General features: G+C 39.3%; 1 protein-coding gene across 5 annotated transcripts in view; it reads right to left on the reverse strand.

Annotated features, from left to right (window-relative positions):
• NUBPL (NUBP iron-sulfur cluster assembly factor, mitochondrial) overlaps positions 1-27,423 on the reverse strand; it is a gene marked incomplete at its 5' end in the record, with an annotated part of 331,565 nt that overhangs the window by 183,821 nt on the left and 120,321 nt on the right. For 4 of the 5 annotated variants that reach the window (XM_082853543.1, XM_082853541.1, XM_082853539.1 and 1 more), the window contains 2 exons: positions 4,408-4,498; positions 7,545-7,586. In XM_082853543.1, coding sequence (XP_082709669.1) covers positions 4,408-4,498; positions 7,545-7,586 — 133 coding nt within the window. The remainder of the gene's footprint in view (positions 1-4,407; positions 4,499-7,544; positions 7,587-27,423) is intronic. The other variant, XM_082853540.1, reaches the window with a different exon arrangement.

Consider the following 27,423-nt stretch of genomic DNA (forward strand, 5'->3'; position numbering starts at 1 on the left):
TGATCAAAAGATTAGGAAATAAGAAAAAAAACAAACAAACATTTTTTCCAGTCTGGGATTAGACTGGAAAAGATAATATGAAGTATAAATAGCCTTAAAAGATATAGCCACATTACAAATGTACCCTCCTATTAATCTACACATCTTAAGGGCAGCCCTCTGATATAACTCAAAAAGTGAAGGAGGCATAAAAGGACACCAATCTTGTCGTGGGGCAGGTGCTAATCAGAAACTCAAAGATGTAAGGACTATTTGACATATACACAGATACATCCAGTCAACACCATTTGCTGCCATCCTGTGAAAGAAAACAAAAATTAACAGGCAATAGCTACTAAAATACACTTAGTTGTTCTGTAGATAAATAAAGCATTCTTCAATGACTTCATCTGCTGCAGCCCCTGGCTAAGACGGTTTGCAGCAGAGCAAGTAGAATTCCAAAAAGAGGCTGCCTATTCTTCAGCTCAGGACTGTCAAAGAAAAAAGGAAAAGGGTTTTACCATACTAAAAAGGTATTTAGTTCAGCCTATTCAGTGACCTGTGCAAGAAACAATAAGCCAAGCAAAGGATGGACTTTTGTCTGATAAAGTAGGGTGATAGGATTCTTCAAAGAACATAGATCTCATCTCTGAGATATTTTAAAGATAAAAGTGCCTAAAGCCAGAACAAACCAAAACAACTTTTTAAGGATCCCTCAACCCTGATTTACACTTTGCCTTAATATTCTAGGTATAAAAGAGGTTGTAAACAAAATCCAGGAAGCCAGCAAGAAAAAAGTCATTTCTATAACACTGTGATTATGGAATACATCCCAGAATCTTTCCCAAAGATAATCAGAGGAACTCTAGCGTCAGATGAAACCCAAGGGTCCACAAGACAATGACCAGAAGAAGCAAATTATAAATGAGAAGCTTTGGGAGCTCCAACCACTGGATCAGAATTTAATCATCTATGTCAATAACTTCAGTAAACCCCTAACTCTCTGCCTTGGAAGGAAACAAGGTAATTTCAGGAATGAGTAGAATTCACTCTCATTCTTTATGCGCTTAAATTATCTTAAAGAAATCTTAGTCACTTCCTGGTAGTTCTTACCGGAGATGAGTGCTATTATTAAAGGTCATTTGCCCAAGCTGATTTTCCACATTTTCTCTGTCTCATAAGCCCATACACACATTCAATCCTAAACTTGGAAAATGCTTAATACCTTAGGACAGAGAGAGCAGAATACTGTGACATGAGTGCAAAATTTCTAGCCCACAACAAAAGAAAAGTGAATCCTACTCAAAAAAAATTCTCATAGTCAATCATTAATGATCACTGTGTCATCCTCAATAAAATTACTTGACATTTCAATTTTAGTAACCTCTCTCCACAGGCCTTAACATTTTCCTACTTTATTAGCTAAGTACGCTAAAAGACATTCTTTAGTAAAACTAAGTAGTAAAAAATTCACAAGAATTCTGAAGGTGATTTATCATCACAAAACTGTGAAAGAAAGCAGATTCCTACCAGTAAAAGTCACTTGAGAAAACTTAGTGAAAAATCCTCAACAAAAAAGAATATTACATTAATGAATTAACAATACATTTCTATGTGCAACCACCACTTAATATTCACTCGCAATTTCAGTTTAAAACCTTTCTAGTCAATAATTTCTAGGACTGTACTTTGGCTATACTGTAATATGAAATCTGCATATTATGTTATTTAGAAAGTTAAAAAAGACAAAAATGACTGGTATTTGTTCTTTAAAAAAAAAAAGTTAATCCACACTTAGATGATAATTTCTCAAACTACACATGGATTTTATTCTAAATTCCATTAGGTTCCCAAAGCAACTGTTCACTTGCAGCCACTATAATGTCAACCTGTTGAGGTTTCTGTACAATACTCTTTCTACAAACTGGCTAGACGTTCCATTACCATAATTTTGCATACTAACATAGACAAAACACTATTGTCATTTTAAGCTGATAGAAATATTCCCAACCTAAGAAATCCAAAACTATTACAAACTTAAATTTTTCTTCAATTACTGAATTCACTTCTCTAGAATCATATGTAAAATTTCACTTGGTAATCAGGCTAAAATATCGTAAGTACAAGAAATGTGGTTTCTCTATAGTCTCCTCAAAAAGAAAAAATATATAAGAGAATGAATCTGTCAACCTTAACATGGAGTTTTAAAATGAACAAGTTGACCAAAACTACATTACCATATGTCTGCTTAAATAATGAAGACAAAAAGACAATCCTGAAGTCCCACTGCGCCTATGGTTGTCTAGCTAAGTCCAGGAACAGAGGAACATTTATAAAGCTAAGATTCTGCTCACCCATTCTATCTCTGCAAAATCTGAACTGCTGAAAACAAATCTTTTTTCTTATTGTTAATTAGATAATTCCACGGTGCATTGTGTTTTCTATAATAGAGAGTAATACAGGATAAATTAACTTGACAAAAATGTAAAAATGTCAAAATGATGCCAATTAGTATAATGGTGGCTGGTTTATCTAAGATTCAAAAACCAATTTAAAAGATGGGCTTTCAAGAATCCACATTCTTTTAAGTGAATGCCTTAATCGTTCAGTTTATTTCTTGGGGGACTTAAGATCAGCTTGTCAACACACAAAAAAGTACTATTTTCAGGCTTTCCAAGATTTCCAGTAGCTCATTTTTACCAGAAAGCCTATTTAATGGCAGCCAATTTGCAAACATCAAATTTAAGATTACAGCTTCTGTAAAACAAGAAGAAAGACATCAAAGTTCACTTCAAGTATTTACATTGGCATAGACTGAACAGACTACTTAAGAAAAAACTGACACCAAGGGCTCCATTTTGCTATCACTCGTGCTACATGCACTAGTTTTCACATTACTTTAATCAAGAGATAGATATAACAAGTCTATCATTTAAAGTACACAAATTCATTACTCCTTTATATAAGTTTGACATTTTGGCTCACGGCACATATTGCAAACTAAGTATACACTCCACTAAAAGGGCAAAGAACAAAGAAACTAGAATAACTTAGCTTCCTTAAGTTTATATTATAACGAAACAAGAAAACAACTAAGTGGGTGCTTGTAATGTAGGACTGCTAGGGTCAATTTTATCATCACTAGAGCCTCAAGTTTCCTTCAAAGTGATAGGGAGAATCCTTATTATCTGATAAATGGTTATTCAGAACTTAACGTAACTGATTTCAACAACTACAGCACAAACAAAAGCACCTTAAATAGCAGACAATGTCTAATTACCTAACTTTTAATGACAATGATAAAAAAGAAAAAACTTATATTATGTACACAGAAAATCCAATAAATACCCTGCATTAAATACAGGCATTTTGTCCTAGATTCATGGACAATAAAAGGTCTAATAAGAAACAAAAGAAATTATTCAATTTTATACTCTTACTATAATTAGAAATAAATTTTAATAAACTAATTTCACTGAAAACTATTTTTCAAGAAGAGTTACCAGTTGTTCCAATTTTTCATTTTTTGATCATAGAATTTCCTTGTTCTTAAAGCTTTATATTTAATAGCTTTGTAAGAAAATATAACAAGATTATTAAATAATCTTGTAATATTAAAGATTTACTCAAAATATTAAAGATTTAGTATATTAATATTAAATAATATCAATATAAATATTAATTTATATTAATATTAAATATATATATTTAGTTTTTTATATATTTTATATAATATATATTTATATATAATATTAAATATATAAAAATATGCATAAAATATATATATTAAATATATAAATATAAAGTAATATATTATTTATGTTAATTATAAATAATATTAAATAAATATTAAAGATGTACTCAAAAAATTACTCTGTCCTATTGATGGCAGTGAAGGCTGGGGAGAGAAATTAAAGTTCTATGGTTTTTTCAAAAACACTTTAAGACAAATATAACAAATATCTGATTAGAGAAAATAATTTTCAGCTCTTCTAACACAAATATATTAGATACTTTCTATTCAAACACCCCCATACATTCACACATTTTTATATACAGAGAGGATGATGAGCTGAATCTGACCACTTGTGGTGTGCCAAGCACTGTGCTTTGAATGCACTACACTTACGGCAACTTTGTAATTGAGCGATTATGTACAGCAATTCTGTCTGGTAAGTACAACTGTTAACGCTATGTACACGTGGGGGTGTTGAGGCACGAAGAGGCTGAACAATTCATTCAAAGCGACACAGTTAATCAGTGACAGAGTTAGAATTTAAACCCAGACAGTCTGGCCCCACATCTGATTTCGTAATTATATTATAGTGTGTATAAGGTACACATGGTGCGTGACACAATGCCTGACACTCCGCAGGCACTAAACAGAAGTGTAACTGTTGTCATACTGCTTCTCTCTTCTTCACTTACTCTGTGATAATTCTGGATCTCCTTTCAGATTCATCATCTTCGGAATAGAAGGGCCATACACATCCACATCTAGCAAACCAACGGCCTTTGACTGTAAGAAAACAGAATTTACCGTCAGACTTTTCCCCACCCTTCATCAAAGATAAAGTGCACAGAAACAGCAGGTCTGACTACAGAAAAGACAATTTGCAAAATACTCCAAAATCATAACATAAACTTTCAAAGCAACAGTAAGGTAAAAGAACATAAACTGCTCAGGGTAAATATCGTTTGTTGGTTTACTAATCTCTTCTAGATAACTGACTAAAGAAATCCACTGCATCCACTTTAAACATTGTGGTTCAGATCTCCCATACACTCACAAACAGACTAAAACCTTTTGATCTGAAAACTAACAAACTACTTGCACACAATGTTAAAATAATGGTTTACAACAGCAAACATAACCCCAGCAAGAAGGAGCACTAACTTTTGGAAAGACCATCTAACACACCAAAGAATACAAAATGAAGGGAAAAAGCATAGAAACAAGACCATAATTAAAGCAAGTGAGAAATGCTGATGCAAATCTGGCATGGAAATGCTAACGAGGATGGCAGCAGACATAGTACAGAGACAACCTCTTACGTGCCAGTCACTGTTAAAAACCCGAAGTCTTCCAGAGAATTCATAAACAACTAAAACTGTTTTCCTTGATGATCCACCCAGCTGCCCAAGGGCAGAATATCCCGACTGATCTCTTCACGAGCTGACAGTTCATCAGCAGGTTAACAAAGAAAAACAAACAAAATTCACTATTCCCAAATATGTCTTTTTTCCTTCTCCCCCCACCACCCCCTGCTCTCTCTTCTTTCTCAATGCTATTGGTTTTTCTCATATACAAGCAAACAGAATGCTAATACTAACTATATGCCTTTGAGTTATGTTTCCCCAAGACATACAACTCTCCGCCCTCTCTCCCTGTATCCTGGCAAGATAAAACTCTTAACCTCTCAAAAAAAAATTTTTTAAACTAAACAATCTCTCATCTTCCACGTTATCTACCTATTTCCAGACACAAAATCACTTGTTAAACCCCACTGTCTGGTTCCTATAAATAGACAAAACAAGGTACATTCAAATTTATGTCCCTAACTTTACAGTGACTCAAACTGCAATTCTAAAAAAATCATTTAATGTCCCTGTGTGACTCACAGAGGATTGGGATTAATATCTCCCTCTACCAAAAATCTCAGCTTACTGTAAAATAAATGAGAAAGGAGGAAGGACACATTACCTTTAATGGAATGGTGATATATAAAATTTGGGTTTAATACTTAAAAAAAATCATTTGTAGTGTTAGTTTCCACCTTTCTCATCAAAAGTAGGTATAATACCACCTTACAGGGTTGCTATGAGGAGTCAATGAGAAATGTAAATAAAATCCTTACCAGAGTGCCTGGCACCCCAGAGGAATTCAAGTGGTGGGGAGATATAATCAGGGAGAGTCTAGGTGTCTATTTGGGTGATTTAGGATGGCATGTTTTTAGAGATTCTGATTTGTCCACAGAGCTGGCTGTGGAAGCCTAGTTTATCCAGTTTCTTAATATAACATTGCTGATTAACTTCCCTCCATCCTTTTCTTCCTCCCTCCTTTCCTGTGTCCCTCTTTCCCTTTCTCTTTCCTCTCTTCCTACTGATCTTCATACCCTTCTCTCCTCTGTTTCCTTTCTGATGTATCTAAGCACTGGAACTAAATTTAGGTCAGTCAGTAGCTTTAAAAAGGTAGGAACATTCATTGAGAAATTCTCACTGATTTTAACTCCTTTTTAAACCACAAACAAAAGAATTAAGTTGAATTAAAAATAGAATTAAATTCACTACAGATAAAAACATTTTCAAATGAGGGGGCCTAAAACCTTAAGAAATGTGGATAACTGTTAACTATTATCTATGGGTCTGCTAATGCTATAACTAACATCTCTTTTCCATATGTTTTCTTGTGACACCTACAAAATTAATGCAACCATAAAATAATAATAATGCAAACAAAAAATATTCTAAGATTCTTTTTCCTTGCTCTCATTTATATTAATGTTGTTTTAGAATAACTTGAAAGGGTTAGGTCTCAGTTTTCAAATTAATCTTCTAAAAATACCTGTCAAGTAAATTTAAATTTATGTTTTCATGAAACAAGAAAACAACTAAGTGAGTGCTTGCAGTGTAAGACTGCTAGGGTCAATTTTATCATCACTAGATCTTCAAGTTTCCTTCAAAATGTTAGGGAGAATTTAGCTATCATCTACCTGTCCTGTCTTCTAGAAGAAAACCATGCTTGTCTAAAAGTGAGTCCTTGGCATCATGGGGTAAGACAAAACTGAAGATCTGCCCTAAAATTTGCTGTGGTAGGAATGGATTTTACATATACCTACATAGCTGCTAATACACATTATCACATAAGAATAAAGAGGGCAGGGAGGGAGATCACAACATGATAGAGTTCCTCTTTTTTCCTGGAGAATGGAACTAAGAATAATGGAAAATCCTCTATGTGTTAGGTTCTCTGCATACTCTCTACAAGTCTCTACTGACCAACTAAATTTAGTACCAATGCTTACATATACCAAAAAGGAAACAGAGGAGAGAAAGGTATTGAGACAGGAAGGAAAGGGGGCAGGGCACAACCATTAAAAGAATTACACAACCATTAAGAAGGATATGACCAAAACTGACTAGAACCTACTAGGCCCAAGATAGCAGAAGATTTGACTTCCAGTATATCTTGAGCCTCATTATGCACTCATTGTAATATATTAGCATATGCTAAATGACACACCCACAGGTGCCATGAGAGTTCCCAGGCCAATTGTAAAAGGCCAAAAAGTAGGTGGTGTCCCAATTCCTGGAAATTAGAATATTCCTCCCACTCATTAGCATACAAAATTACCCAGCCCATAAAAACTAACCACCCACCACAGCCCAGCACCACTCACTTTTCAAGAGGACTCCATGTCCTGAGGCCACCTTTCACCTTCTAAGATGGAGTGTGTCTCTCTCTAAATAAACCTGCTTTCATTTTACTATGGCTCATTTGCTCTTGAACTTTTTCCTGCACAAAGTCAAGGACTCTCACTTGGTGGCCCAGCCCAGGTACTCACCCAAGAGCTGGGACATGACCAAGCTCTCACACCCCATTTTTCCTGCAACATACAAAGGTCAGCAGGAGGAGGGGAAAGAGAAAGGGAAAGAGGGACACAGGAAAGGAGGGAGGAAGAAAAAGATGGAGGGAAGTTAATCAGCAATGTTATATTAAGAACCTGGATACACTAGGCTTCCACAGCCAGCTCTATGGACAAATCAGAATCTCTAAAAACATGCCATCCTAAATCACCCAAAAAGACACCTAGACTTTCCCTGATTATATCTCCCCACCACTTAAATTCCTCCGGGATTCCAGGCACTCTGGTAAGGATTTTATTTACATTTCTCATTGACTCCTCATAGCAACCCTGTAAGGTGGTATTATACCTACTTTTGATGAGAAAGCTGGAAACTAACACTCAAAATGATTTCAAGTTTTCTTTCTTAGAATGAAGCAGAATGGAAAATTAAACACAAAAATACCAACCACATAAACCTCCACCATAACTTGAACATGATCTGTCTACAAAAGACTTAGATAAAAAGCAAGAGTCAGCATGATTCTCCCTAAAGGGCCAAATAATAGGAAATATTTTGAGAGGACCTTCACGATGGCAGAGGAGTAAGACACGGAGATCACCTACCTCCTCAAAAATACATCAGAAATACATCTACATGTGGAACAACTCCTACAGAACACCTACTGAACCCTGGCAGAAGACCTCAGACCTCCCAAAAGGCAAGAAACTCCCCACGTACCTGGGTAGAGCAAAAGTAAAAAGAAAAAACAAACAAAAGAATAGGGACGGGACCTGCACCAGTGGGAGGGAGCCGTGAAGGAGGAAAGGTTTCCACACACTAGGAAGCCCCTTCGCAGGCAGAGACTGAGGGTGGCGCAGGGGGGGAGCTTCGAGGCTGCGGAGGAGAGCACAGCAACAGGGGTGCGGAGGGCAAAGCGGAGAGATTCCCGCACAGAGGAGTGGTGCCGACCAGCACTCACCAGCCCAAGAGGCTTGTCTGCTCACCCGCCGGGGCGGGCGGGGGCTGGGAGCTGAGGCTCCGGCTTTGGAGGTTGGATCACAGGGAGAGGACTGGGGTTGGCTGCGTGAACACAGCCTGAAGGGGGCTAGTGAGCCACAGCTAGCCGGGAGGGAGTCTGGGAAAAAGTCTGGAGCTGCCAACGAGGCAAGAGACCATTGTTTCGGGGTGCCGAAGAGAGGGGAATCAGAGCACCACCTAAACGAGCTCCAGAGACGGGCGCAAGCCGCGGCTATCAGCGCGGACCCCAGAGACGGGCATGAGACACTAAAGCAGCTGCTGCCGCCACCAAGAAGCCTGTGTGCAACCACAGGTCACTATCCACACCTCCCCTCCCAGGAGCCCATGCAGCCCGCCACTGCCAGGGTCCCGTGATCCAGGGACAACTTCCCCGGTAGAATACATGGCACACCTCAGGCTGACGCAATGTCACACCAGCTTCTGCCGGCGCGGCAGGCTCGCCCCACATTCTGTACCCCTTCCTCCCCTAGACCTGAGTGAGCCAGAGCCCTCTAATCAGCTGCTACTTTAACCCGGTCCTATCTGGGCGGGAACAGACGTCCCTCAGGTGACCTACATGCAGAGGCGGGTCCAAATCCAAACCTGAACCCCAGGAGCTGTGCAAACAAAGAAGAGAAAGGGAAATCTCTCCCAGCAGCCTCAGAAGCAACGGATTAAATCTCCACAATCAACTTTACGTACCCTGCATCTGTGGAATACCTGAATAGACAATGAATCATGCCAAAATTGAGGCAGTGGACTTTGGGAGCAACTGCAGACTTGGGGGTGGCTGTATGTGACTGACTAGTTTCTGATTTATATGGTTATCCTAGTTTAGTTTTTAGCACTTGTTATCACTCATGGATTTCTTTATTGGTTTGGTTGCTCTCTTCTCTTTTTTAACTACTTTTTAAAATTGTTTTATTTTAATAATTTTTTTATATTTTTATTTTAATAACTTTATTTTATTTTATTTTTCTTTCTTTCTTTTATTTCTCCCTTTTCTTCTGAGCTGTGTGGCTGACAGGGTCTTGGTGCTCCGGCCAGGTGTCAGGCCTAAGCCTTGGAGGTGAGAGAGCCGAGTTCAGGACACCGGACCACCAGAGACCTCCCGGCCCCATGTAATTATCAATCGGTGAAAGCTCTCCCAGAGATCTCCGTCTCAACACTAAGACCCAGCTCAGCTCCACTCAATGACCAGCAAGCTCCAGTGCTGGACACCCCATGCCAAACAACTAGCAAGACAGGACCACAGCCCCACCCATTAGCAGAGAGGCCGCCTAAAATCATAATAAGGTCACAGACACCCCAAAACACACCACCAGATGTGGTCCTGCCCACCAGAAAGACAAGATCCAGCCTCATCCACCAGAACACAGGAGCCAGTCCCCTCTACCAGGAAGCCTACACAACCCACTGAACCAACCTTACCCACTGGGGGCACACACCAAAAACAACGGGAACTGTGAATCTGCAGCCTGCGAAAAGGAGACCCCAAACACAGTAAGTTAAGCAAAATGAGAAGACAGAGAAATATGCAGCAGCTGAAGGAGCAAGGTAAAAACCCACCAGACCAAACAAATGAAGAAGAAATAGGCAACCTACCTGAAAAAGAATTCAGAGTAATGATAGTAAAGATGATCCAAAATCTTGGAAAACAAGACAAAAAGACAACCCTCAGAATGGGAGAAAATATTTGCAAACGAAGCAACTGACAAAGGACTAATCTCCAAAATATACAAGCAGCTCATGTGCTGAATATCAAAAAAACAAACAACCCAATCCAAAAATGGGCAGAAGACCTAAATAGACATTTCTCCAAAGAAGATATACAGATGGCCAACAAACACATGAAAGGATGCTCAACATCACTAATCATTAGAGAAATGCAAATCAAAACTGCAATGAGGTATCACCTCATACCAGTCAGAATGGCCACCATCAAAAATTCTACAAACAGTAAATGCTGGAGAGGGTGTGGAGAAAAGGGAACCCTCTTGCACTGTTGGTGGGGATGTAAATTGATACAGCCACTATGGAGACCAGTATGGAGGTTCCTTAAAAAACTAAAAATAGAACTACCAAATGATCCAGCAATCCCACTACTGGGCATATACCCTGAGGAAAACATAATGTAAAAAGAGTCATGTACCACAATGTTCACTGCAGCTCTATTTACAATAGCCAGGACGTGGAAGCAACCTAACTGTCCATTGACAGATGAATGGATAAAGAAGATGTGGCGCATATATATAATGGAATATTACTCAGCCATAAAAAGAAATGAAATTGAGTTATTTGTAGTGAGGTGGATGGACCTAGAGTCTGTCATACAGAGTGAAGTAAGTCAGAAAGAGAAAAACAAATACCGTATGTTAACACATATATATGGAATCTAAAAAAAAAAAAAAAAAGTGGTTCTGATGAACCTGGGGGCAGGACAGAAATAAAGACACAGACGTAAAGACAGACTTCAGGACACGAGGAGTGGGAAGGGTAACCTAGGACAGAGTGAGAGAGTGGCATTGACATATACACACTACTAAATGTAAAACAGATAGCTAGTGGGAAGCAGCCACATAGCACAGGGAGATCAGCTCAGTGCTCTGTGAGCACCTAGAGGGGTGGGATAGGGAGGGAGGGAGGAAAATGCAAGAGGGAGGGGATATGGGGATATATGTATACATATAGCTGATTCACTTTGCTATACAGCAGCAACTAACACAACAATGTAAAGCACTTATACTCCAATAAAGATGTCAAATAAAAAGAAAAAGGAAATATTTTAAGCCTTGTGGATCATTTGATCTGCAACTATTCAACACTGCCGTTGTATCACCAAAGCAGCCATAGACAACATGTAGATGAATGAGCATGGCTATGTTCCAATAAAACTTTATTTACAAATACAGGCAGGATTTAGTCCACAGGTCATAGTTTGCCAACGCTGATTTAGAAAATAAGCTTTTCCATGACAAAGTTATTCAATCACCCAACAATGTAATTTTTGTAAAGCCAAGAGCAGACAGGACACAATCATCTCTTTTAGTGTCAGAGGAGCTACCTCAGTAAAGATCTACTTCCTCATCCTTAATTGGCTAGTTTTCAAAAATAATAAAGAGCACACTTTTCAGGCTGTTTCACTGGAACTAAGTTAGCATGCCTTGCTTTAATTTTATATATTGTGAATAAAATCAGTGTCCATTAAGTAGAAACACCAAACCCTGTATTAATTAAAGAATACTGTACTTTGATTTGGCACAGCTACTGACTGATAAAATTACCACAATTACAAAAGCAGCCTACACATATTTTCAAGTCTAGAATTCAGTAATGTTCAAAAGATGCCAAATAAACCTCATTTGTTTTTCATAATTTACTCCATTGTTTTTAAATCGGCTCCTTTTTTTTTTTTTTTTTGCGGTACGCGGGCCTCTCACCACTGTGGCCTCTACTGCTGCGGAGCACAGGCTCTGGACACGCAGGCCCAGCAGCCATGGCTCACGGGCCCAGCCGCTCCGCGGCATGTGGGATCCTCCTGGACCGGGGCACGAACCCGCGTCCCCTGCATCGGCAGACGGACTCCCAACCACTGCGCCACCAGAGAAGCCCATAGGCTCCTATTTTAAGTGTATAAACAGTTTCTCAATTTAAATTCTCAAACACTTTTATATTGTAGGAAAATAAATGAGCAAGGTAGAGGCTATAAATAAACATATGCAGCTGGGTGTCCAACTAACTAAGTTTTGTGAATCCTTTCCAACTTATTTCACCTAAAATAATTATATTTAGTCAAGAAAACTCCAATCAGGGTTTTCCTTATCATTAATTTCAGCCAGGCCCAAAAGAATAATCACCACAAAAGCCTCACCAAATACACAACAGATAAAGAAAATGATTATTAGCAAATATAACGATACATGTACTATTGTAAAGTAGGATTGCCATCTTTAATGTCACCATAAACTTAACCTAATGTGTTGGTACGCTTTTTTCTGACTCTCCTGCAGTATGCAAAGTCTAACAGATGACAAAAACAAGACAGATCAAACCCCAACACACTAGATTTTGGGATTTGTTTCTTTATAATTCATAATACCCTGTGAGACCTGTAAAAGGTGGCAGAATTATTCAGAGTGATTATACTGTTTCATTACCACTGCATGAAAGCTGCAATTTGAGAGCCTACAAGTCCTATTTTTTGTGTGTTGGATTTCAAAGGTACTGACAAGAGTTTTGATACTGCTTTGTTCTTCCAACAGAATATACACTAAAGAAGATTGTAAAGCTTCATGATGTTCTTTTTATCCATGTCATGTGCTAATAGAACCCATCAAAACAACGTCTTAGAGTGGCCCACCCCAACGTTTGCAAGTAAACATTCATTTAAGATTAAGACCTGGATCTGGGGGTAAGATGTCGGAAGAGTAAGAGGCGGAGATCACCTTCCTCCCCACAGATACATCAGAAATACATCTACATGTGGAACAACTACAGAACACCTACTGAACGCTGGCAGAAGACCTCAGACCTCACAAAAGGCAAGAAACTCCCCACATACCTGGGTAAGGCAAAAGAAAAAAGAATAAACAGAGACAAAAGAATAGGGACGGGACCTGCACCAGTGGGAGGGAGCCGTGAAGGAGAAAAGGTTTCCACACACTAGAGGCCCCTTCGCGGGCGAAGACTGTGGGTGGCGGAGAGGGGGAGCTACGGCGCCGCGGACGAGAGCACAGCAACAGGGGTGCGGAGGGCAAAGTGGAGTGATTTCCGCACAGAAGAGCGGTGCCAACCAGCACTCACCAGCCCGAGGGGCTTGTCTGCTCACCCGCAGGGGAGGGCGGGGGCTGGGAGCTGGGGCTTCAGTCGGAGCGCAGGGAGAGGACTGGCGGCTGGCAGCGTGAACACACCCTGAAGGGGTTAGTGCACCATGGCTAGCTGGGAGGGAATCCAGGGAAAAGTCTGGACCTGTCGAAGAGGCAAGAGACTTTTTCTTCCCTCTGTTTCCAGGTGCTCGAGGAGAGGGGATTAAGAGCGCTGCTTAAACGAGCTCCAGAGACCGGCGCGAGCTGCGGCTATCAACGCGGAACCCAGAGACAGGCATGGGGCGCTAAGGCTGCTGCTGCCGCCACCAAGAAGCCTGTGTGCGAGCACAGGTCACTATCCACACCTCCCTCCAGGGAGCCTGTGCAGCCCGCCACTGCCAGCGTCCCGAGATCTAAGGACAACTTCCCCGGGAGAACGCACGGCGCGCCTCAGGCTGGTGCAACGTCACGCCGGCCTCTGCCAATGCAGGCTCGCCCCGCACAACGTGCCCTTCCCTCCCCCCCCGCCTGAGTGAGCCGGAGCCCCCAAATCAGTAGCTCCTTTAACCCCGTCCTGTCTGAGCGAAGAACAGACGCCTTCCAGCGACGTACACGTGGAGGCGGGGCCAAATCCAAAGCTGAAACCCGGGAGCAGTGAGAACAAAGAAGAGAAAGGGAAATCTCTCCCAGCAGCCTCAGGAGCAGTGGATTAAATCTCCACAATCAACTTGATGTACCCTGCATCTGTGGAATACCTGAATGGACAATGAATCATCCCAAATTGAGGAGGTGGACTTTGAGAGCAAGATTTATGGTTTTTTCCCCTTTTCCTCTTTTTGTGAGTGTGTATGTGTATGCTTCTGTGTGAGATTTTGTCTGTATAGCTTTGCTTTCACCATTTGTCCTAGGGTTCTATCCGTCCGTTTTTTTTGTTTTTTTACTTTTTAAAAAAATGTTTTTCTTAATAATTATTTTTTTATTTTAATAACTTTATTTTATTTTGCCTTACTTTATTTTCTTTTATCCTCTTTCATTCTTTCTTTCTACATTTTCTCCCTTATATTCTGAGCAGTGTGGATGAAAGGCTCTGGATGAAAGGCTCTTGGTGCTGCAGCCAGGAGTCAGGGCTGTGCCTCTGAGGTGGGAGAGCCGAGTTCAGGACACTGGTCCACAAGAGGCCTCCCAACTCCACATAATATCAAACGGTGAAAATCTCACAGAGATCTCCATCTCAACACCAACACCCAGCTTATCTCGACGACCAGCAAGCTACAGTGCTGGCCACCCTATGCCAAACAACTAGCAAGACAGGAACAGAACCCCACCCATTAACGGAGAGGCTGCCTAAAATCATTAGTCCACAGATACCCCAAAACACACCGACAGACATGGACCTGCCCACCAGAAAGACAAGATCCAGCCTCATCCACCAAAACACAGGCACTAGTCCCCTCCACCAGGAAGCCTACACAACCCACTGAACCAACTTTAGCCACTGGGGACAGACACCAAAAACAACGGGAACTACAAACCTGCAGCCTGCAAAAAGGAGACCCCAAACACAGAAAGATAAGCAAAATGAGAAGACAGAAAAACACACAGCAGATGAAGGAGCAAGATAAAACCCCACCAGACCTAACAAATGAAGAGGAAATAGGCAGTCTACCTGAAAAAGAATTCAGAATAATGATACTAAAGATGATCCAAAATCTTGGAAATAGAAAAGACAAAATGCAAGAAACATTTAACAAGGACCTAGAAGAAATAAAGATGAAACAAGCAACGATGAACAACACAATAAATGAAATTAAAAATACTCTAGAAGGGATCAATAGCAGAATAACTGAGGCAGAAGAACGAACAAGTGACCTGGAAGACAAAATAGCGGAAATAACTACTGCAAAGCAGAATAAAGAAAATAGAAGGAAAAGAACTGAGGACAGTCTCAGAGACCTCTGGGACAACATTAAATGAACCAACATTTGAATTATAGGGGTCCCAGAAGAAGGAGAGAGAAAGAAAGGGACTGAGAAAATATTTGAAGAGATTATAGTTGAAAAATTCCCTAATATGGGAAATGAAATAGTTAATCAAGTCCAGGAAGCACAGAGAGTCCCATGCAGGATAAATCCATGGAGAAACATGCCAAGACATGTATTAATCAAATTATCAAAAATTAAATACGAAGAAAAAATATTAAAAGCAGCAAGGGAAAAACAACAAACCACCTACAAGGGAATCCCCATAAGGTTAACAGCTGATCTTTCAGCAGAAATTCTGCAAGCCAGAAGGGAGTGGCAGGACATATTTAAAGTGATGAAAGGGAAAAACCTACAACCAAGATTACTGTACCCAGCAAGTATCTCATTCAGATTCAACAGAGAAATTAAAGCTTTATAGACAAGCAAAAGCTAAGAGAATGCAGCACCACCAAATAAGCTGTAAAACAAATGCTAAAGGAACTTCTCTAGGCAAGAAACACAAGAGAAGGAAAATACCTACTATAACAAACCCTAAACAATTAAGAAAATGGTCATAGGAACATACATATCGATAATTACCTTAAATGTAAATGGATTAAATGCTCCCACCAAAAGACACAGACTGGCTGAATGGATACAAAAACAAGGCCTATATATATGCTGTCTACAAGAGACCAACTTCAGAACTAGGGACACATACAAACTGAAAGTGAGGGGATGCAAAAAGATATTCCATGCAAATGGAAATCAAAAGAAAGCTGGAGGAGCTATTCTCGTATCAGACAAAATAGACCTCAAATAAAGACTATTACAAGAGACAAAGAAGGACACTATGTAATGATCAAGGGACAATCCAAGAAGAAGATATAAGAATTGGAAATATTTATGCACCCAACATAGGAGAACCTCTATACATAAGGCAAATGCTAACCACCATAAAAGGGGAAATTGACAGTAACACAAACATACTAGGGGACTTTAACACCCCACTTTCACCAATGGAAAGATCATCCAAAATGAAAATAAATAAGGAAACACAAGCCTTAAATGATACATTAAACAAGATGGACTTAATTGATATTTATAGGACATTCCACCCAAAAACAACAGAATACACATTCTTCTCAAGTGCTCATGGAACATTCTCCAGGATAGATCATATCTTGGGTCACAAATCAAGCCTTGGTAAATTTAAGAAAATTGAAATCGTATCAAGCATCTGTTCCAACCACAACGCTATGAGACTAGATATCAGTTACAGGAAAAAACACAAACACATGGAGGCTAAACAATACACTACTTAATAACCAAGAAATCGCTGAAGAAATCAAAGAGGAAATCAAAAAATACCTAGAAACACATGAAAATGGAGACAGGACGACCCAAAACCTATGGGATGCAGCGAAAGCAGTTCTAAGAGGGAAGTTTATAGCAATACAATCCTACCTTAAGAAACAGGACACATCTCAAATAAACAACCTAACCTTACACCTAAAGCAATTAGAGAAAGAAGAACAAAAAAAAAAAACCAAAGGTAGCAGAAGGAAAGAAATCATAAAGATGAGATCAGAAATAAATGAAAAAGAAATGAAGGAAACGATAGCAAAGATCAATAAAACTAAAAGCTGGTTCTTTGAGAAGATAAACAAAATTAATAAACCATTAGCCAGACTCATCAAGAAAAAAAGGGAGAAGACTCAAATCAATAGAATTAGAAATGAAAAAGGAGAAGTAACAACTGACACAGCAGAAATACAAAAGATCATGAGAGATTATTGCAAGCAACTCTATGCTAATAAAATGGACAACCTGGAAGAAATGGACCAATTCTTAGAAATGCACAATCTGCCAAGAGTGAATCAGGAAGAAATAGAAAACATGAGCAGACCAACCACAAGCACTGAAATTGAAACTGTGATTAAAAATCTGCCAACAGGGCTTCCCTGGTGGCGCAGTGGGTGAGAGTCCGCCTGCCAATGTAGGGGACACGGGTTCATGCCCCAGTCCAGGAGGATCCCACATGCCGCGGAGTGGCTGGGCCCGTGAGCCATGGCCGCTGAGCCTGCGCGTCCGGAGACTGTGCTCCGCAACAGGAGAGGCCACAACAGTGACAGGCCTGCGTACCGCAAAAAAAAAATAAAATTAAATTAAAAGTTCTTAAAATCTTCCAACAAACAAAAGCCCAGGACCAGATGGCTTCATAGGCGAATTCTATAAAACATTTAGAGAACAGCTAACACCTGTCCTTCTCAAACTCTTCCAAAATATAGTAGAGGGAGGAAAACTCATTCTACGAGGCCACCATCACCCTGATACCAAAACCAGACAAGGATGTCACAAGGAAAGAGAGCTACAGGCCAATATCACTGATGAACATAGATGCAAAAATCCTCAGCAAAATACTAGCAAACAGAATCCAACAGCACATTAAATCAATCATACACCATGATCAAGTGGGGTTTATTCCAGGAATGCAAGGATTCTTCAGTATACGCAAATCAATCAATGTGATACACCGTATTAACAAATTGAAGGAGAAAAACCATATGGTCATCTCAATAGATGCAGAAAAAGCTTTTGACAAAATTCAACACCCATTTATGATAAAAACCCTCCAGAAAGTAGGCATAGAGGGAACTTTCCTCAACATAATAAAGGCCATATATGACAAGCCCACAGACAACATCTTCCTCAATGGCGAAAAACTGAAAGCATTTCAACTAAGATCAGGAACAAGACAAGGTTGCCCACTCTCACCACTGTTATGCAACATAGTTTTCGAAGTCTTAGCCACAGCAATCAGAGAAGAAAAGGAAATAAAAGGAATCCAGGGCTTCCCTGGTGGCACAGTGGTTGAGAGTCCGCCTGCCGATGCAGGGGACATGGGTTCATGCCCTGGTCCGGGAAGACCTCACATGCCACGGAGCAGCTGGGCCCATGAGCCATGGCCGCTGAGCTTGCGCATCCGGAGCCTGTGCTCCGCGACGGGAGAGGCCACAACAGTGAGAGGCCCGCGTACCGCAAAAAAAAAAAAAAAAGGAATCCAAATCGGAAAAGAAGAAGTACAGCTGTCACTGTTTGCAGATGACATGATACCATACATAGAGAATCCTAAAGATGCTACCAGAAAACTACTAGAGCTAATCAATGAATTTGGTAAAGTAGCAGGATACAAACAATGCACAGAAATATCTGGCATTCCTACACACTAATGATGAAAAATCTGAAAGTGAAATCAAGAAAACGCTCTCATTTACCATTGCAATAAAAAGAACAAAATATCTATGAATAAACCTACCTATGGAGACAAAAGACCTGTATGCAGAAAATTATAAGACACTGATGAAAGAAATTAAAGATGATACAAATACATGGAGAGATATACCATGTTCTTGGATTGGAAGAAACAACATTGTGAAAATGACTCTACTACCCAAAGCAATCTACAGATTCAATGCAATTCCTATCAAACTACCACTGGGATTTTTCACAGAACTAGAACAAAAAATTTCATAATTTGTATGGAAACACAAAAGACCCCGAATAGCCAAAGCAATCTTGAGAACGAAAAACGGAACTGGAGGAATCAGGCTCCCTGACTTCAGACTATACTACAAAGCTACAGTAATCAAGACAGTATGGTACTGGCACAAAAACAGAAATATAGATCAATGGAACAGGATAGAAAGCCCAGAGATAAACCCACGCACATATGGTCACCTTATCTTTGATAAAGGAGGCAGGAATGTACAGTGGAGAATGGACAGCCTCTTCAATAAGTGGGGCTAGGAAAACTGGACAGGTACATGTAAAAGTATGAGATTAGATCACTCACTAACACCATACACAAAAATAAGCTCAAAATGGATTAAAGACCTAGATGTAAGGTCAGAAACTATCAAAGTCTTAGAGGAAAATATAGGCAGAACACTCTTATGACATAAATCACAGCAAGATCCTTTTTGACCCATCTCCTAGAGAAATGGAAATAAAAACAAAAATAAACAAATGGGTGGCTTCCCTGGTGGCACAGTGGTTGAGAGTTCGCCTGCCGATGCAGGGGACACGGGTTTGTGCCCCGGTCTGGGGGGATCCCACATGCCGTGGAGCAGCTGGGCCCATGCGGCTGGGCCCGTGCGGCTGGGCCCATGAGCCATGGCTGCTGAGCCTGTGCGTCCGGAGCCTGTGCTCCGCAGTAGGAGAGGCCACAGCAGTGAGAGGTCCGCGTACTGCAAAAAAAATAAAAAATAAAAAAAAATATACAAATGGGACCTAATGAAATTTCAAAGCTTTTGTACAGCAAAAGAAACCATAAACAAGACTAAAAGACAACCCTCAGAATGGGAGAAAATATTTGCAAATGAAGCAACTGACAAAGGATTAATCTCCAAAATTTACAAGCAGCTCATGCAGCTCAATAACAAAAAAACAAACAACCCAATCCAAAAATGGGCAGAAGACCTAAATAGACATTTCTCCAAAGAAGATATACAGATTGCCAACAAACACATGAAAGAATGCTCAACATCATTAATCATTAGAGAAATGCAATTCAAAACTACAATGAGATATCATCTCACACCAGTTAGAATGGCCATCATCAAAAATCTAGAAACAATAAATGCTGGAGAGGGTGTGGAGAAAAGGGAACACTCTTGTACTGCTGGTGGGAATGTGAATTGGTACAGCCACTATGGAGAACACTATGGAGGTTCCTTAAAAAACTACAAATAGAACTACCATATGACCCAGCAATCCCACTTCTGGGCATATATCCTGAGAAAACCATAATTCAAAAAGAGTCATGTACCACAGTGTTCACTGCAGCTCTATTTACAGTAGCCAGGATATGGAAGCAATCTAAGTGTCCATCAACAGATGAACGGATAAAGAAGACGTGGCATATATATACAATGGAATAGTACTAACCCATAAAAAGAAACGAAATTGAGTTATTTGTAGTGAGTTGGATGGACCTAGAGACTGCCATACAGAGTGAAGTGAGTCAGAAAGAGAAAACTAAATAGCGTATGCTAACACATATATATGGAATCTAAGGGAAAAAAATGGTTCTGAAGAACCTAGGGGTAGGACAGGAAAAAAGTCGCAGACGTAGAGAACTGACTTGAAGACATGGGGAGGGGGAACGGTAAGCTGGGACAAAGTGAGAGAGTGGCATGGACTTATATATACTACCAAATGTAAAACAGATAGCTAGTGGGAAGCAGCCGCATAGCACAGGGAGATCAGCTCGTTGCTCTGTGACCACCTAGAGGGGTGGGATAGGGAGGGTAGGAGGGAGGGAGACGCAAGAGGGAAGAGATATGGGAACATATGTATATGTATAACTGATTCACTTTGCTATAAAGCAGAAACTAACACACCATTGTAGAGCAATTATACTCCAATAAAGATGTAAAAAAAAAAAACTCAATAATTAAAAAATATATATATTAAGACTACTCAAATGTGTCCTTTCCATAGATGTATCCAGTTAAGAATCACATGAGTCTCTACACATTACATTACACTTAAACTTGGACTGGCAACTAGGATTTATTCAATTTAAAATTGAATCAAGCCTCTACTTTCTTCTCTCTCTCTACCTAGCTTTAAATCAAGCTGCCGTTCACAAGAATTTTAATCTCTCAGTAGAGAAAAATATGTTTCTTAATTCTATTAACTAACATTTAATAAGAATCTGAATGTCAGAAGAAGTAATGGTTGTACAGTGATGAGAGAACAATTTCCTACTACTTATCAAAGGACTGTCTAAATCTTCAATTTCAGTCAAGAAAGAAAGAGGAACAAGGGCAACATAAAGGAAAAAGTTCACATGGCTGGACAGAGGGCAGAGATGAGCTCATGAAAAGTACAGAAGAATCCCAAATGATAAACTGTTTGTAATCAAGCTGGAAAAGTAGAAATGGAAGAATATCGAATTAAAGACTATTTTAGAACAACAAAAACAAACAAACAAAAAAACACCTAAGAGATCATCGTAGTCTTCTGACCACTTTTTAGTGAAGAAGAAACAGGCCCAGAGATAAATGTCATAGCTGGATCTAGCTTCCAAATCTCTTTCCAACATACCATAAAGCTTAACTGCTAACAATCACTAACCATTCCCCTTTGTCTCTCTCATCTCATCCCCTACTATTTTTCCCCTTTTCACTCCACTCCAGACACACTGCTCCCTGCAGTGTATTTAACACACCAGGTATGCACCTGCTTTAGGTGCACGTGGTTCTCTCCATCACTTCTTTCAAGTCTTGATTCAAACATCACCATGTAGTGAGGCCTTCACTCGTCACTCTATCTAAAACTCCAACTCCCTCATCATAACCGTGCATATTTCCTACTCCCCTTCCTGCTTTTTCTTTCTTCTTAGCACCTATATCAATATTTAACATACTATATATTTACTTATTTATCTTGTTTATTGTGTCTCCCCACTAGAATGTTAATTTCACTAGGGTAAGGAATTTTGTATGTTTTATTCACTGCTGTACCTAGAATCTAGAACAATAGGCAGTTGTGGAGAGAGACTGTTCTATCTCAAGAAATTCTGATTCAGTAGGTCTGGGCTGGGGTCCAATAAACTGCATTGTAACACTCTGGGGTATAAGATGACCAAAATGTGAAAAACAGTAATATAGATAGTATGGAAAGGCAAAGATGAAAATTTGCTATAAGGCCCCACATCTTGGGACCAGCAGGATCAGAGTAACAGTGATCTACAGTAATCAACAGTAACAATGAAGAGGGTTTTTTTTTTTAACTATAAAAAAGTAGTTCACATTCTGCCATATGGGTAAATAGTCAGTCACATATTGCATGGGACATATGCATATAAAAAATTATTCGTTGTTTATCTAAAATTCAAATTTAATTGAGTGGGTGTCCTATATTTTTATTTGCTAAATCTAGCAACCCTACCCTGGCATCTCTTCTCAACAGTGCAGTGAGAATGATTCAGAGTTGAAACATAAGTCAGATCGTGTCTGCTCAAAACCCTTCACTGACACCCCCTCCTGCATTTCACTCATGAAAAGCCAAAGTCCTTATGACAATTCACCAGACCCCACATAATCTATCCAGCTCCCCATACCCCTGCCTCCCAGCCCTGTTCACTTTCCTCACCTGTTATTACTCCAGTCCACTTCTTACTCCAAGGGCCACAGTGGGCTTTTCACTATTCCTTGAATAATAAGCTAGACATGATCCCACATAGTAGCCTTGGAACTGGCTGTTCCTTTTGCGTGACACAATCTTCCCACAGATAGTCACACAGACTACACTCTCACCTTCTTCACGTTTCTGCTCAAATGTCATATTCTCAGTGGAGCTTACCCTATGTTAAAGTGCAAACCCCCCCTCACACACAAGCATTTTCCCTCCCCCTTATTTCAGACTACTTTTATCACTTTCTAACATAATATTTAACTTACTTATGATGTCTAACATCTATTTATTGTAAACTCCATAAGGGTAAGGATATCTCCAAGCACCTTAAACAGTAATCATAAGATAAATATCCATTTAATGAATAGATGGATGAATGGATGAACTAATGAATGAATAAACAAACCTCCATTTGTTCCTCTGTAGAGTATCAGGGTTGATTACTATATGATCCCTACGGCCCCTCTTAAGCTCTAACATTCTACGAGTTCATGAAATTCCCTCTCCTAATACCTCTATACTAATGTTTTAAGTTATAGGATTCAAAATTAACTAATGTAGGTAAAGTTTAAAATATTCTGGTGTTAAAGAAAGGGTCATAAATTTCCTTGCGGTCTATTCCTAACCACCATTTTTCCCCCAAGAAAATCCAGTGTCATCTTCATTTTTCTATTGATCTCAACTCCAGAAAAATGGAACTTCATGGAATAAAATCTAGTGCAAAGACTGTCTATAGTGGGCTGCTGTAAAAAAAAAAATGATAAGAGTACAGTACCTTAAAAAAAAAAGTACACTACCTAAATCTTTGAAAACTAAAGACACAATCCAGTATGAAAGGGCTCATTAAAAAGAGGGCAATTTTTAGGGCTTCCCTGGTGGCGCAGTGGTTGGGAGTCCGCCTGCCGATTCAGGGGACACGGGTTCGTGCCCCGGTCTGGGAAGATCCCACATGCCGCGGAGCGGCTGGGCCCGTGAGCCATGGCCGCTGAGCCTGCGCGTCCGGAGCCTGTGCTCCGAACGGCAGAGGCCACAACAGCGAGAGGCCCGCGTACCGCAAAAAAAAAAAAAAAAAAAAAAAGAGGGCAATTTTTAAACCCGCTCACTACCAAGTTTAGGTTCAATCCAGGGTTTTAAACATAAAATGGCTGCATAGGAGTTTTGGTGTGTGTGTGTGTGTGTGTGTGTGTGTGTGTGTGTGTGTGTGTGTGAAAGTAAATGAGGAGTAAGACAACTAAGATTAAGAAAAGAAAAACCTTAAATCCTTGGCCTTCTAATTAAAGGGGGAAAAAAAGTATTGATGTTCTTAGTAAGCAGTCTTCAAAATCAGAGAAAAATTAGGAAGCCTTCTATGACCATGGTAATACAAATGCAGAAAAAGATACTTCTAGATACTAACCCCTAAAAATAATAGTCATCTTATCTGCAACATCAACCAGCCACTTTTTTGACAGAATCTAAGCCTTAAGACCTAGAAACCTAACCAAACAAGAACCTTTCCCAAATCAGATAAGGTACTGCAGCAAAAGCACTGAAAACCAACATCGATTCCTTCAGAATATCCTTAACTAAACTGCAGTGCAGGGAAGAGCATTCACAATTCTGATAGCAGCTCTTGCAAATAAAAGCAATGCAGCAACCACAGGAATCAGATGTAAACAGAGCACATGATATACCCTCCAGACTCAAAATCACAGGAGCCAAGCAGCTGGTTTTAAAACCCATGTCTTCATGTGCCCTCTGCTCTCTTCTCAGCTACCCTTCTAACACTGCCCTACTGAGGATTTAGGGGCCTCCTTATTCCTCAAGGAGATGTGATGGGGGAAATAAATTACTGAGAAAAAAAATTGAGAAAGGAAAAATGAATTGGTGAGAGCCAAGTTAGGGAGGAAGGGGAGAATAATTAAGAAAAAAGGACAGACTGTTCTGTAAGAAAGATCTGGATAACTTCTTATTGTACAGAATCAGGTCATGAAATTCAAAGGATGTGTACCAGTTTTGCCACCAATATGTTACAAACTAAAGGAAACTAAGGAAGAATATACTAAATGTAAAATTTGGGTAACTGTTCTCTTTCTAACTCACAACAAATTCAGCAACTTCCATTCCATCCCAAAGTGAGAGAACGAATTACTGGCAGCAAGTTGCACTTTACCAAAAGAAATTTAAAAGGTAGGCCAAAGGGTGCTGAGAAGGAAACACACAGCCAACAGCTTCTTAAGAGCTATTCAAAACAAAATTGCTACTGCTTCTAATGGGAAATGTCAAAGCACATTGTGCATAATGCTTTCTACCTAAAACCATACAGAAAATAGAGGGGAAAAGCAGTTTGGGGCTTCTACCTTCTGAAAATTACCTTATAAAACCGTACTGTTATTTTATTGTGCTTGGTAAGTGCAGTGCATGTGTCTGTGTGCTTATGCAGGAGGAGGAAGAGTAAGTAAGGAAAAATTCCGAACACAAGATGGGCTTTAGAGTCTAGTTACACACTCCCAACACTCTGTTGCACAATTAATTTAAAAAAAAAAACACACGGCCTTATCTTTCACTTTAATATTTGACATTAAGTTTCTTACTCAGTACACTGAATTATTCTTATGAAAGATACCAGAGAAGTAGACACACACGTCTCAAGTCAATTAATACTATTTATATACATCAGTGGTGATCTGTTAGCAAGCAAAACTGTTTATATATTCCATAAAATGTATGAACCTTGAGGATTTAGATAATTCAGTTAATCACAGATGCATCCATATCATGAGTGAAATAAACAACTGTATTGTATTCAAATATTTATATTACTACACAACAAATAAAAATAAAGTTCAAAAACTATGGAAAACCCTCAAGGTACCATTATGATCATCAAGTATAAAATGATGTATTACCTAAATCCAAGTAAGTTATATTTATATAATTAATTACAATTAAATACTTACTGTAATATACAGTATACTTTATATGTTTTTTACAGTATATATTTTTTTCATTATTTTTTTGTGGCTGAGTAGTATTCCATTGGAATAGATCTTCTTTATCTATTCATCTATTGATATTAATGGATACTTAGGTCGCTTCCATATCTTGGCTTTTGTAAATAACGCTGCTATGAACACTGGGGTGTGCACATTTTTTCAAATTAGTGTTTTTGTTTTCTTGGAATATATGCCCAGCAGTGAAATTGCTGGATCATATGATACTTCTATTTTTAGTTTTTTGAGGAAACTTCATACTGTTTTCCACAGTGGCTGCACCAAGTTACATTCCCACCAACAATGTGCAAGGGTTCCCTTTTCTCCACAACCCTTGATGCAAATTTTTTTTTTTTTTTTTTTTTTTGCGGTACACAGGCCTCTCACTGTTGTGGTCTCTCCCGTTGCGGAGCACAGGCTCCAGACGCGCAGGCTCAGTGGCCATGGCTCACGGGCCTAGCCGCTCCACAGCATGTGGGATCTTCCCGGACCAGGGTACGAACCCACATCCTCTGCATCAGCAGGCGTACTCTCAACCACTGCGCCACCAGGGAAGCCTGATGCAATATTTTTAAGTGAGGATCAATGAAAAATGTTTTTCAAAATATTAACACCTAACTTGAAGTTCAAAAATGGTTAATCTATTAATTCTATTCCCAAGTAGCAAAAATTTTTTTTCATAAATGAAAAACAATGTTACTTAATACCATATGGGGACTTCCCTGATGGTCCAGTGGCTAAGACTCCACGCTCCCAATGCAGGGGGCCTGGGTTCAATCCCTAGTCAGGGAAATAGATCCCACATGCCACAACTGAAGATCCCACATGCCTCAGCCAGATAAATAAATATTTTTGTTTAAATACCATATGACTCACATAAGTAATTATTATTTTTAGGATTTTTTAAAAATAACTAATTTATTAAAGGCATAGTAGAATGCACAAAAAAGCTATCTGGGATTTGCATCACTAAATAGATGGGCAATTTAGCTAAGTTACTAACCTCACCAAACCTCAGTTTTCTTACCTACAAAATAAAGATTAAGAAGATACATACCTTACAGGATTTTTGTGAGACTGCAGAACAGTGTGAATTTGTGAAACTTAAAGAACAGTTAACAGTTATATAGAACTATAAGCCACATACTTCCTAAATACTGTAGGTATGTTAGCTTATGTAATCCTCACAACTACTTCATGAGGCAGGTGTACACTATAATGTCAAGGCACAGCAAAGATTAGTAATTTACCTAAAGTCACACAGCTGTAGTGCAGGAGCTGTGATAGGAACTGTGATAGGAACCCAGGCATTCAGAGTCCACAGGTACCCCTACAGCATGGTGCCCCTCTCCTACAAGACATATTAAGTCAACTTCCTAGCACAAAGTAAATACCCAATGTTAGTGTCTCTTCTCCCTTTCACCAAGACCTCTTTATGCACTGAAACAGGAAAAATGAGCATTCATTCTCAGTGAGTAGTAATTTATCACCCAAGACAATCATCCACAATAACATTCTAATTATTAACCCAGGCAACAAGCTTTGAGAGTAACAAAATGATCCTTAATGTGCACTTACTGCTTTTATCCGAATTGTCTGTTTTTTGTTTTATAAGAGAAAAAATCCTGCCTACTTTAAGGTTTTATATGAGATTACTGTGAAAAACAGGCTCTACTAAATACTAAGTAATGTATTTCACAGAAATTGGATTAGAGATTTTGGTATACTCGCTGATTTTCAAATTATATACTTATATAGATTACACAGAACAGACACAGCCAAAAATGCAGTTAAGAAAATAAACAAAGTTTATATGCTCAAGCTTAGAAGATGTTTGGCTGGGCCAAAAAAAATCAGCTATTGATTACAATGGATACTAAGCAACAAGAAAAGCAATTTATTATATTTGCTTCT

The sequence above is a fragment of the Leucopleurus acutus genome (assembly GCF_964270905.1).
Source record: "Leucopleurus acutus genome assembly, chromosome: 1".
NCBI lineage: Eukaryota > Metazoa > Chordata > Mammalia > Artiodactyla > Delphinidae > Leucopleurus > Leucopleurus acutus.